The following is a 12,662-nucleotide window of genomic DNA, read 5'->3' as shown; positions in this document are numbered from 1 at the left end:
GCCATAGTGGGGTCACAAGCCACCTTTTCTAAAAAAAAACCACAAAAAAAACTCACCTGCTAAAATGACTGCAGACTAGGCAATAACTACAGAGGGATGTATAAAAATGTATTTTATGATACAGTAGAATATATTTAAAGTTTTGGGTTTATGTGTTTTTGTTGTTGTTGTTTTTTAAAAAAAACTCTGGCCATGGCTCTTAGCATTTCTCAGTACAAATTGTGCATTTTTATTTTAATATCCACGGTTATGCTGTGTGCCAATTACTCTTCTTCTCTTTCTATAGAGAAAAGGGATATAGGTCAGGCCTGTCAGAGCGACTCTTGTGTCATCCCCCCACTGCACGGCGCACCGCTCTGCTCTTGCATCTCTGCTCGCCCCGGGATAGAGGTCCCATAGCTTTCCATTAAGGGCCCTCCATGTAGTAGTGTATGTACAGCAGTGCCCCTTACATAGAGCAGCCTCTAATCCCACCCACTCACACCATTAGAGGAAAGCACTAACAGTGTGGAGCCTGCCTTCAGGGGTCAAACACCAAGACCAAATGCAGCTAATGGCAGTGCATAGGCCCCTCTCCTTCTCTATTAGCACTCAGATTTGTTGTGCAACTTTGACAATAAAAGTGAAAGAACATAAAAGTCTCTAGTAATCTGGTGTTTTCTTGTCTAGGAAAAAGTCTGCAAGTGTTTTTAACAATTGCAAAGTTAAGACAGAGTTTCACTGTAAACTGACCACATTTCATAATAATCAGGATGTAATTGTCCTAACTTAATAAAAAAACATCTTTCCCTTCTCTCACTTTTCATTGTGTTAAAGTTGCCTAGTATTGTCTGCACAGCACTTTAGTGAACACTGACTGTTTAAAAGTGTTTTATAAGAAAATGTGATTTGATTAAGAGCTTGTAACTCCAGACACAAGGAGCCAGTTTAATAACAAATAGACTTATATAAATTATTGCCTGGACTATTAATTAAAGCATCCATTTCCTCAACCCACTGTGCCAAAGTTAACATACCAACTTCTTTCTTCTCTCATCGCTTAAACAAAGGTACTTCTGTGCCTCAATACCAAACTTTCTTGTTCGGTGCTGTGTTTGTGTGCAGTTGTTTCTCTTTGATTACTGGATCGTGAGTATTGACAGGCGGGTGCATGTGATCATCTCTACAAACTTGACAGTTGGGATAGCCTCTCTGCCCAGCCTCCAATACCATCTGTCTTGTATGGATCTCTGGAGGTTAGCGCCTGAAGTTACGCATCACAATCCTCCAGGGCTGGCACTATAGAAGGTGTGTGTGTGAGTGTTCGGCCCAATTGAAGTTACGCACTCATCTTTGCACACAACAGAGGCTGGAGAATCCCTATTTGCTTTTTATACTTCCCCACCCATACACACACAGTGATCAAACAGCCTTGTGATGTCTTAATTAAGAAGTACTAACAGGCTTGATTAAAAGGAGCGAATGAAAGGATCTGTCAATGAAAGAAGCAATTCCCTCGTCAGTTAATAGCTACATGTGTGGTATAGGAGAGCGAGTCAAAGACAACATCAACATAGGAATATGCAAAAAGGGGGTGACAAGTGGAGCGTGCCCAGATGTGATTGATATGACGTGGAGTGGGTGAGAGTTACTGCTTCTTACGAGTTCATTTGTAGAGGTGAGTGGGTAGTCTGTCAAAGTAAGTCTGCAGACAAGTTTAGGTCATGGTCCTAAGTGGAGATATGATAGCAAACAAACCAGGCTATTACCAGACAGGGGCGGTACTTTTGTTAGCCATATCTCTCTCTATCTTCTTTCACGAGTCTCTGCACTTTAAAGGCCTCAATTAACCTGAAATGAACTGAACTGAATCTGCCTCAGAACACATACAGTCCAGGCTCTGTTTGGTCTCCTCTCCACTTCACTTCCTCCTCTTTCACTTGCTGCACTTTTTGTTACACTCTTTTGTAAAGCAGCCTAATATTGTTGGTGCAGCCGTTTTGTAAAGCTATTTTTTAAAGGATATTATGAAATGTAACAGACTCTTCCCAACAGTTATACTGGTTTACGATCAAACTAACAAAAAACAAAACTTAAAGAACAAAAAATGTATAGAGGAAACTAGAATATTCAAGTTATTTATTTTTTGCTAGTACTGTGACCTCAGGTCCATTAAACAAAAGATTGTTCCTCTGTATACAGTGTGGCAGTGCACCTGAAAGACTGACAGACCACAGCCTGACGGTGTGCTGCTGCTGCACAGCTCAGCACAGCTGTCTGTTGTCTGCTGCCTCCAATCTCACTCAGGTTTGTGTGCAGTCAGCAGGAGAGCCACATACACCTCTGCCCGATCATCTCTTTCAAACTTTGCCCACTCATGCCACTAGTCATAGAGTGACAACAAAAGTAAACTAATATGGGCTTCATGTATGATTTTATAAGACATACAGTTGGCTTAAAAGTGCTTTTCAATAAACAGCAGTGTTGGTGCTATAGGGCGAGTTTAAAAGGCCACTATCACTTGTGTCAGCATTTCATCTGAGCTCTGGCACTATGTTGACATGCAGCAGATGAGTATTAAACCTTGAGAAACAAAGATGTGCTTGAAGCCAAACTATGCATAAATATTGTCCACACACACTCACACACAGTAAGGACAGGCTCTCACAGTCTTGAGCATCTCTCCCAGCAGGCACACAATCACACTCAGGCAGATAATTCAGTGTCACAGGGAGGCTGCACTGACCCTGCGGCCCCCTCCACAAAGAGGCAGCAGCTGGACAAGGACCCACGGCCGCAGAGACCCTCTTCCCTCTGGGAGCCCCGACCGCAGCGCTCCCTCTCTGGGCTCGGAGGATGACCAGCTGAGCTTTAACACTGCTCTGTGTGAATGCTGCACTCTGCTGAGTCTGCTGAGTTCTAGCGTCCACCATCAGATGAGAGAGAGCTTATTGTTTATAATTTAATACCACATAAAACAATAAAATTATCGATAGGCAGAAATACTCTTTTGTAGGAAATCTTACAATAAAGTAGCAAATAGGTATATAAATAAGACTGTCTCACTTATGATACAAAGGACTGATTGAACTGACCTTGCGCACATTTAGACCAACAACTTGAAAAATGGCAAACTTAGTAATTTACATTTTCACATTCAGTTTCTGCCATTTTCCCCAAACCTCCAGAGTATTACTAGTATTTGGTATTCATAACCCAGTAGTCTTTATACAGAAAATATGTTAACTACTTAACTTGACAATAGTACAGTGTCTTGTGTGCATTTAAATGGTTGAGACACACTAATGTCTCCAGTCTAACACACACAAACGCACGCGCGCACGCACATGCAACACACATGCAACACACACACATGAACACACACGCACGCACCATGCATCTAAGTGCTCATCAATATTGTATGTTCAAATGTTAACTTTTCCCCCTCAATGGCCTAATGAAATATTAAACCAAAAAAATCCTTGTTTTATTGTGATAACAAAGAACAAGAAATTAATAATTTTTTAACGGGACAAAATATTTGTGCAGTTCAAAGGATGACTTCAGCTGTGACTGAGTGACTTCATATTTAATAATCATATAGAATAGTTTAAATAGTTGTAATGTTATTGACTTTTCACCAAAATATTTACCTGGTGTAGTAATGAGCCTTGGTTATAATTTAAATGTGACTATATGACTTTTCTGGTAGAGAACCCAACACATGCTTGTTTGTATTGAATGGTTGCTGATTTGCCGGGAATGCTCCATAGTCTGGAATTAAAGTTCTATCTCCATGGAGATAAGCAGGTGACATAATCATGCAAATATATGGGTCAGATCTGTGGAGAGATGACACTGCTCAGAGTAATAATACATGTATTCATTACACTTTCTTTTTTTTTAAACAACTATAAATTAATAAATGCGAGTGAGATATCTTTAATGCCATACTGTGTAACGTTCCAAGTAAACCCCCCCCCCCATGAGAAAAGTTACATAGTGCACCTTAAAGAGAGCGACCCCGTTACACAGTATAAGAAATAAAACAAATTATGAACTATTAAATAATATGAGCTTTATTTAAAGACCTACAAAAATATGTACATGACTAAAAGTATGTTGTTAATCTGAATCTTTGAAGCTTTTTACATTCTGTTTGTTTGGGTTTTCTCCGAGGGTTCCAAAGGTATGTGGTGGCCAGAGCTGCACAGACATAAAAACAAGCTTATTTAAAACACAGCATTTCTACACAACATTTTTACCCTATTGTTGTCCCTGCATATTCTTGGAAACTAGGGGTTTTATGTTATCAGCTGTCGTCATAGGGCCTCCAGGAGAGTGCGGCTGTCCAATCAGGAGGACAGAAGGGTGGCTGACCTGTTTCCAGGGTCATGGTTGCTATGACATCCAGTAACGTGACAACACGGCAGAATGGAAAGCTAGACAATATGTTGTCCAGGCTTCGGTCAATCAGACACACTCGCTTTGAACTTCAACTGACTCATGTGTCTCAATAGGGTTTATAAGCGTCACAATATGGGTGAATGTATTGTTAGAGTAGTAACAATACTCTTTAAAATGTGATGTAGGAAACAGACTCTGCTGTGAAACAACCCTTTTACTCTCCAGGCCTGGAACTGACACAAAGGGCACACTGTCCTGGGACTCCTTGTGGCTGGCTATGTAACTTGTTTTTGTAGTAGTATTTATGTATTAGTGTTTACCAGGGATGTTCTTCCTCGCGAGACAAAATTGCCACAAGATTGTGTGCACATAAGAAAAATGATCTTGTAGATTTTTTCTTACTTTTTACAAACATTTGGCTTGGACAAAAAAAGGATTAAGTTCTGGTGAGTTACACCTCTTGAGAAGTTGAAGTTACAAAAAGTAGAGCTACAATGACCACAGAAATATTATATAAAGTAAATAAAAAATGGTGAGGCCAAAATCTCATTCTTGTTCACCCAATCTCGTCTCATCTTGAAACTCTGTCTTGTCCCACCTCTGGTGTTTACTTGTAATGAGATACCTTTAAGCAAACCCGTCCTCGAATTAAACCGTAGGGAATTGGGCCATAGCTTCTGGAGTCTGTAGAATTCCTAAGGTTATCCCCTTCAAGCCATACGTGGCCTTTTGGAACCTAAAATCATAACAGCACAGTGACAACAGAATGTGATCACAATTTATCAGCTACATCATATAGATCATTGTGCAAGTGATACATTAACATTATTTGCACTGTGAGCACTATACAGCATTTTATCTGGACAAAAAATACAAATAAATGGTTGCTGATAACCATACATTTATTCAATTAACTGAAATATATGGTTACTTCTAACTCTGTAAAAGACCTATGTAGCTTTTGATTCACTGCATTCCTTATATCATAAAAGGGTATGTTTTAAAGTTATGCTAAGAAAGTTTAGGCAGTTAATATGTTATGAGGATCTGCAATAAACCCTACCTTCTTACCCCTAACAATTTCCCTCAGTTTTAACGTCAACCGACCTATCCCTCTTTAACCCGGTCCTGTCTTAGGAGTGGGGTCATGGGTAACGGGCAGGGTCAGGGGGAATTAGCAGAACTTCAAACGGGGTCATTAGGCTGTTGGCCGAGATGTGCGCCCCTCTTACCCGAGGAGGGCCACGCTACACTGGGGCTTGAGTTAGCCAGGGAGACACAGGGAGGATGGATGAAGAGGGCTAAGCCGCGGCTAGCAGCAGTGTCCAAGGGTCTGCACCGCGGTCCGACCTGCCAGTGGGGCGGTCATCCAAGCAGGCTCTAATTCACAGTGACACCAATTATGATTAATCTCATCACTTTAGGAGAGTAGGCTTGTCAAGGCCCTAATTAAGTGCGCTGTCCCCCCTATATATGCAGACAGGATCAACAACACATTATATTGTCATAATGGGCATCACAGTCCACGAGTCTATTTTTGTGTTGCCTAACTTTTAACGGCAAAACTCCTCTGGAAAATGCATGCAGAAAAAGATCATTATCTACATGGCTTATTTGTCCCGCTTTTTTCCTCACTTCCTCTCTTCCAATCACACTTAAATGATGGCTCTGTTAGTCTGATAGTCGATAATTGAGACAGATGATGTGACATAATCAGGAGGCAGTGACATGCTGACCTAACACGAGGTAAACAACTCAATGAATAACGACGTCACAAATGAATATGATTAAAGGAGTCATCAGAGAACCATATGCCAGCATGCTGGATTCCCACCATTACACCTCATTAACATGGTAACATATGCTGGCTCCCAAGCACTAGCAAAAGAAACATCACAGTTTGTCATCTGCCAAACCTGAAGCCCCCATAACTGCGCATCTTATTTATGTACTTCTGTAAGTAACTGGAGAGATCATTTGATCAAGCAACCATAACTGGCACATCAGATCTAATCCACTCAGTACTGTACAATTCATAGAAAGTGTTAAATGGTAATAAGCAGCAAACAAATCTAAAATAATTCAAACTGGCATTAATGCTAAATGAAAGACACTGCAGAGATGACACAATTTTAATTAAGATATAATCTGTTCAAAACTTAGAGCAAACACCTTTTAAACAGATAATACATGTTTACGATTGCAGATCTAAGAACAACTAACCATTCTCATCTAAGAACAACTAACCATTCTCAAAGTAAAGGACATCTGGAGTCAGCTCTACTTGCACTATGTCTGTGATGGATGGCACAGACTGCTCCTCTCCTGTGGTTGGAGCGTGGGTCGACATAAGGCATTGTGTACCTGTCAAAGAGACCTGTCGAGAGGCTCCTCCTCACTGCAAACGTGTGCTGTTTAACGGCCTCCACGTTACATTATTCATTATGTTAACATGATTGAACCGGTTCATTTTGAAAACACTAATACTGGATGTCTCATCTTTCTCCACAGTTCAAACTAATTTTAACACATGAGCCACAGGAGCAGGTGTCATCTCCTTTCTTAAAGTCTTTCTGTAATATTAGGGTTCAAGTGTCATTGTTTTGACACAATATTTCAGACTTAGAAATGATTCCTAAAAGGTGACAGGGCAATTAGTATGTTGTAAAAGAATAGTGGGGAGAACCTGTCTGTCAGGGTAAGTCACTGACAGCACCTTGCCATCTGAAGCCACACCTTATAAAACTGCCAGATGGAGTCAAAAATGTGCATTAAACAATTGCGTTATTGAAATAAATTCATTTGAGTGAACTTAAATTAGTCTATGGGCCACATTAGCAAAAAGATAAGTAAGTTCCAAAATTGTGTTCAAATATGGTCATAAATGATACACCAAAACAAAAATGTGTTGAATGGCGATACAATGCATATTGTTGCACTTAGGTTTGGCTTTATCCTATATCTCAAGATGCTGCTCAATAGTCTATGCAATACACAACCAATAGAGGAAAACATAAATGCAACCTTTGCTTTGAGAATGTATGTACACAGTGTCACAGGCGCACCTCCGCCCACCCATCAGTCTGTCCACTCGGCTGGCACTAACTCTAACAGGCTTCAGAGTGATTGCAGGCCTAGGCTATGGGCGTTGGAGGGAGTAGTAATAGAAAAGCAATGACAGTGGTTTCGCCGGCAGAACCCCTGCTCACTCTCTGGTTTTATCACTGTTCCGAGGAAATATAGGTGTCGTCAAAAGCTAATATTTTGAGCCATGACACAAAATGGATGTGTGCTGTCTAAAATGTAAACAACTATGATGGTCTATAGACTGTGCACACCAAAAAGCTTATGTCAAAGTGAAAGGGTCTTTTGCATTATGCATGGAGATGGGGTTCGCCATTTTAGGGTGAAACAAACTATCAGGTGTTTTGTTAGGGATGAATGCCTCATTCAATGGCCATTTGACTGACTGGGAAATATTTTTGAAACTGTTTCTTTTAAGAATTCTCTGCTTAGTTGGTAAGAGCAAAAGTATTTTGAAGCTGAAACTCACCTGGTAAAAACAGATAAGGGCACACACAGTATAGGCAAGGTTACACTGTAAGTTAATATAAAATACCCACATATGTGTGTGAGGTGAAGATGTCAGAGCGAGTGGAAACCTTGTCTCCTTCCAGACCAATCACTCTTTTGCAGATGTTCATAGCTGGGTCATATGGACTTTTGGCAATAACTATATCACCCCTGAAAGAAACAAATATTTGAAAAAAACCCTCATATAAATGATACATTTGAAATCTTTGTCATTAACCGTAATTTGTGCTCATATTAAGGCAAATTGGGGTACAGTACACGCACTTTTGTATTTTGTATAGATGACGACTCATTCTTTCTGAAAACACTATATCATGGCTGACGATGGTTGGCTCCATGGAGGGACCAGAGCACTGTAACAAAATTGCATTTCATGTCATTAGAAAATTCTGGAAATACACAATGTATTTGATCATTAGATACAAATTTAATACAAACCACTACAAATTCTCCAATGTATTCAAAAGCGCAATGAGCAATGCAGCCATACTGTATAGTGTATCCTACAAAGCCCAGTGTCTTCCCTAGAAGGCCCCGGAACATCTTAACCTGTGGAAACAAAATACACAATCTAGATGAGCTGCACAATATTGTAAAACAGTCAATCCATCCATTCATTTTATTCTGCTTATCCGTGGCCGGGTCGCGGGGGCAGCAGTCTAAGCAGGGACTCCCAAACTTCCCTCACCCCAGACACGTCCTCCAGCTCCTCCGGTGGGACCCCAAGGCGTTCCCAGGCCAGCTGAGAGACATAGTCCCTCCAGCGTGTCCTGGGTCTTCCCCGGGGCCTCCTCCCGGTGGGACATGCCCAGAACACCTCCCTAGGGAGGCGTCCAGGAGGCATCCTGAGCAGATGCCCGAGCCACCTCAGCTGGCTCCTCTCAACGTGTAGGAGCAGCGGCTCTACTCCGAGCTCCTCCCGTGTGACTGAGCTCCTCACCCTATCCCTAAGGGTGCGCCCGGCCACTCTGCAGAGGAAACCCATTTCAGCCGCTTGTATCCGCGATCTTGTCCTTTCGGTCATTACCCAGAGCTCATGACCATAGGTGAGGGTAGGAACGTAGATTGACCGGTAAATCGAGAGCTTCGCCTTCCGGCTCAGCTCCTTCTTCACCACAACGGACCGATACAGCGACCGCATCACTGCAGACGCTGCACTGATGCGGTCGCTGTATCGCTGTAAAACAGTCGGTTTCAGTCATATTAAAACAAAAATGTACATGCCTTAATTTACAAACTGTCAAAACAACTAAACAAAGCTAATTTAGGACAATAGATAAAATCATGAATGAAATCAGCCTTATTTTAATATTTTCATTAAAAAATATACATTTCTGTCAGCTGGAGAACCTTAGTATTATTGCGGTGTCTTTTGTTTGTTGTAATTTGTGATTACTGCAGGGAGGGATTTTGCGATATTGACAGGTTTGCGATATATTGTGCAGCCCTACTCAGAAACAACCTCAAAGAGAACAAAGAGTTGTGGCACTAGTCTGTCCACTTATGGTAGGCTTAGGGTTTTGCATGGGCCAAACAAAGGCTTTCGGAGGTTTGAGGTTTGGTGGAGGTGCGGACAAGGTTGTCACAGATGGCCTACTGCTAAAATGGCACAGCGACATGAAACAGGGTGTTTCATTCTCAGAGACTCAACACCCTCTTAACACCAGAGAACTGCCCTGAACTCTGATCTGCAGGAGAATGAACCAATCAACACCTTGTACTCAGGTGAGGGACAAACACTGAAGCTGTGACACTTTAGCAAAGCGCTTCTCTATCATCCTCACTTGGTACCTGACACTGTGCTGCCTCTGAGGGTGCCACAATCAGCAGAGTGGTTATCAACTTGTGTCAGCGCCATAGCAACATAAAGGTAACCCCAACACACAACCATCCACCCTGCACCCATGGATAGTGAACACACACAAAAACGCAGTGTATCTTCTACGCAAACAGCAGACCACACTTACGATGTTGACTTTTACTCCATCTGGGGGAAAGACACAAGTAAGTGAGTTAATTTTTACACAGTGCATACGTATACACCTGCACACGACTTTAAAAACAAACTGCAGATTGTGGACTAAAATGTTTTTTTTTCTGCCAGGACACATCAAACTCCTTCTTTCCAGCTCCTCCACTCTCCTCATGTCCTCTCCTCCCAGGGTATTATTAACCAAAACAAGCAGAGCGGAAAGCAAAGCCCCAAATCCTCGGAGCTCTGGGAATGACTTTCCAAAGATGGACACGGATTAGTCCCCCCAATGTCTCCCTTTGCCCTGCCACCTCCAGTCCTCCCTTTCCTCGTCGGGTCCCCAACAGACCGAGTGTCAGGTGGCTCTCCCGGCCCAGCCAAAGGTGTTACCCCTAATCCCATTACCCCCTCCGGTCTCCTCACACATACAAATACATAAAACGCATGCTCCCACTTTAGCTGTATTTCATCTACTGAGCCTTCATATGTATATTTTTTTTACAAAAGCTAAAAACTGGTGTTCAAAAGTCTGTGAAAACAACAAAACATTACAAGTAAGTTTCCAATTGTTTTTCCGGCATCATTCACCTCTTCAATATGCAAATCATCTCACTATACAAATTATTACAATATTCATTTCACGGTATGGTATTTACTGCAAAAATGTAGAAATTATTCATTTTAAAATGCCTTAACATGCCAGGTCTGAATCTTACTACTGTCATATTCCAAAGAAACAATGTATAAAAGTGGATAATAACTTTGATTTCTTCCTGTTGTATGCACTGAAATGAAACAAAGGAATATGGATGCAGTTGCATTTCTGTAGCTGGTGCTGCAATCAAACACTGCATTTAAGCGTAGAAGTTTAAATAATTCGGTATATTGTGACAACCCACAACTTGAGACTATTGAGACTTTTGACAACACAATATTTAGGTAATTGATACATCCCTAGCTATTCAAGTAGAATCTTAACTTTTATGGTACCTTACTGCCCCCTTTTGAAGATTTGCTGTAAAAATGTAGAAATTACTAAACTAACCATGTCATGAAAAGGTCGACATCTTCAGAATGGCTCTGCTCCCAGGTGGTACTGTAACACCTCTGGCCATATTCTGCCGCTAAAGGCTAAAGCAGATCTCAGACCTGTGTACATGTAATATGTTCAGCTCAATTCATCTTGCTCACAGCTTTATCCACAACCATTGCAGACACCTATGATCTCATCTGTGTTCTCATTTCTACTATAAACTGGAAAAAGGCTTTGTGCTATGGCACTTGCTTCCAAAGCACAGTGGACAGCTGTGAGTACAGATCGGCCCTCATATTCCTGTGTCTCCCCCTCTTCCATTCCAGCGTGCATTCATCATAGGTGGGGATTAAGGGGTTTTGCATAACAAGATCACACGGCCAGTGACTGATATCAAGCGAGTCCATATGCAGCCGCCTGGTTTTCAGAGGCACCCCCTGTCATTGATAGTGTGTCTGTGTGTGTGTGTTGTGTGAATGTGGACAGAATGGCATTACCTATGTGGCTAATACTAAGTGTGAGACTCCTTTGGGCTGGACATCTACAGGGACCACTGATAAGATCTATATTACTGCCTATTCCCTTGGGCTCTGAGATGGGCAGCCCAGAATAAAGTGCGACTAATACCCAGCTCATGTGTGCATTGGGAGTAGCAACATTAATTGAAAGTGGCATTACAGCTGTAAATTAACACAAAATCTGTGTGTGTAATCCAGGATTACACGGTAAACATGTTCATGTGAAAACAAAGAAAGTCACTAGAGATTTCTCAGCAAAACCATAGTCAGCAGTGTCCTGCTGTCTTGGTGCTACAATGCTACAGTAGAGAAGGAGGGAAATCCTCAGTGAATGGCCACCTATGGAAACATCTTATTGTGCGCTTAACTCTATGATCCTCTTAGGAAAAAGGCTTCACTAAGATCTGCAGATGAGTTCTGTTGTTTTGTTTTCTTCCATCTTTAGTGATTATTAGACAGTTACGCTACAGATGAACAACACAAACTTTTTCATAATTCTTATTATTTATAGCCTGTTTATATAGTCTTTTGCCATAGTTGTTTGTACAAACCTGTTAGGTCACTGATGTTAATTATATCTAGTCTACAACCATTATAAGTTTTATAATTTGATGTAAATGTCAATGATTTGTTAGCAATAAGGAAGAAGACAGCTATTGGCCTTTAGAGGGGCAGGATTTGCCTTGTCTTGTTAATTGATACATATAGGCAGTCTATTAGACCAACAAAGACCAAGTCAATCCAAATAGCACACAAGGACCTTGCAGTGGCCACCTTACACCACTAAATTAGGAAAACATGGGCTGAGAGCAAACTGGGCAACAGGGGGGCTAAGAGGCTTACAAGCCCCTTGTCAGATACCCCACTTGTCCCTGAGGATCCCAGATGGAAGGGAGTCTGGAGAAGCAGGCGCAGCAGACAGTGGCCAGATCCCACCTCTGATGTTGAACACTGGGCAGCAGAAGGCAGGGGAAGGTGGGGCATTAGTCCTGTTGCGCTGAGCTTGAATTGAACTTAATGTGAGCTATAAAAAGAAGGAGCCCCGTCTTAGAGGGGGGTCTACATCTTCTATCAGACCAATCAGAGTTAATCCTGATGGTTTAGACACAGACACCTGGCTGGACGGAGAATGACAGATGTGACAATCTCAGTGTCTTGT

The 12,662-nt window shown here is 41.7% G+C and overlaps 1 protein-coding gene across 1 annotated transcript in view; it reads right to left on the bottom strand.

The window, feature by feature from the left end:
• Positions 1 to 4,032: 4,032 nt before the first annotated feature.
• Positions 4,033 to 12,662, bottom strand: part of immp1l (inner mitochondrial membrane peptidase subunit 1) — a 10,319-nt gene continuing 1,689 nt past the window's right edge. The window contains exons 2-6 of the mRNA XM_033991597.2: positions 8,419 to 8,529; positions 8,245 to 8,333; positions 8,010 to 8,130; positions 5,012 to 5,122; positions 4,033 to 4,185 (exon numbers count right to left, since the gene is read on the bottom strand). Coding sequence (XP_033847488.1) covers positions 4,105 to 4,185; positions 5,012 to 5,122; positions 8,010 to 8,130; positions 8,245 to 8,333; positions 8,419 to 8,523 — 507 coding nt within the window. The 5' untranslated portion in view covers positions 8,524 to 8,529 and the 3' untranslated portion in view covers positions 4,033 to 4,104. The remainder of the gene's footprint in view (positions 4,186 to 5,011; positions 5,123 to 8,009; positions 8,131 to 8,244; positions 8,334 to 8,418; positions 8,530 to 12,662) is intronic.

The sequence above is a fragment of the Periophthalmus magnuspinnatus genome, chromosome 3, assembly GCF_009829125.3.
Source record: "Periophthalmus magnuspinnatus isolate fPerMag1 chromosome 3, fPerMag1.2.pri, whole genome shotgun sequence".
Taxonomy (NCBI): Eukaryota; Metazoa; Chordata; class Actinopteri; order Gobiiformes; family Gobiidae; genus Periophthalmus; species Periophthalmus magnuspinnatus.
This window is presented reverse-complemented; position numbering and strand designations above follow the sequence as displayed.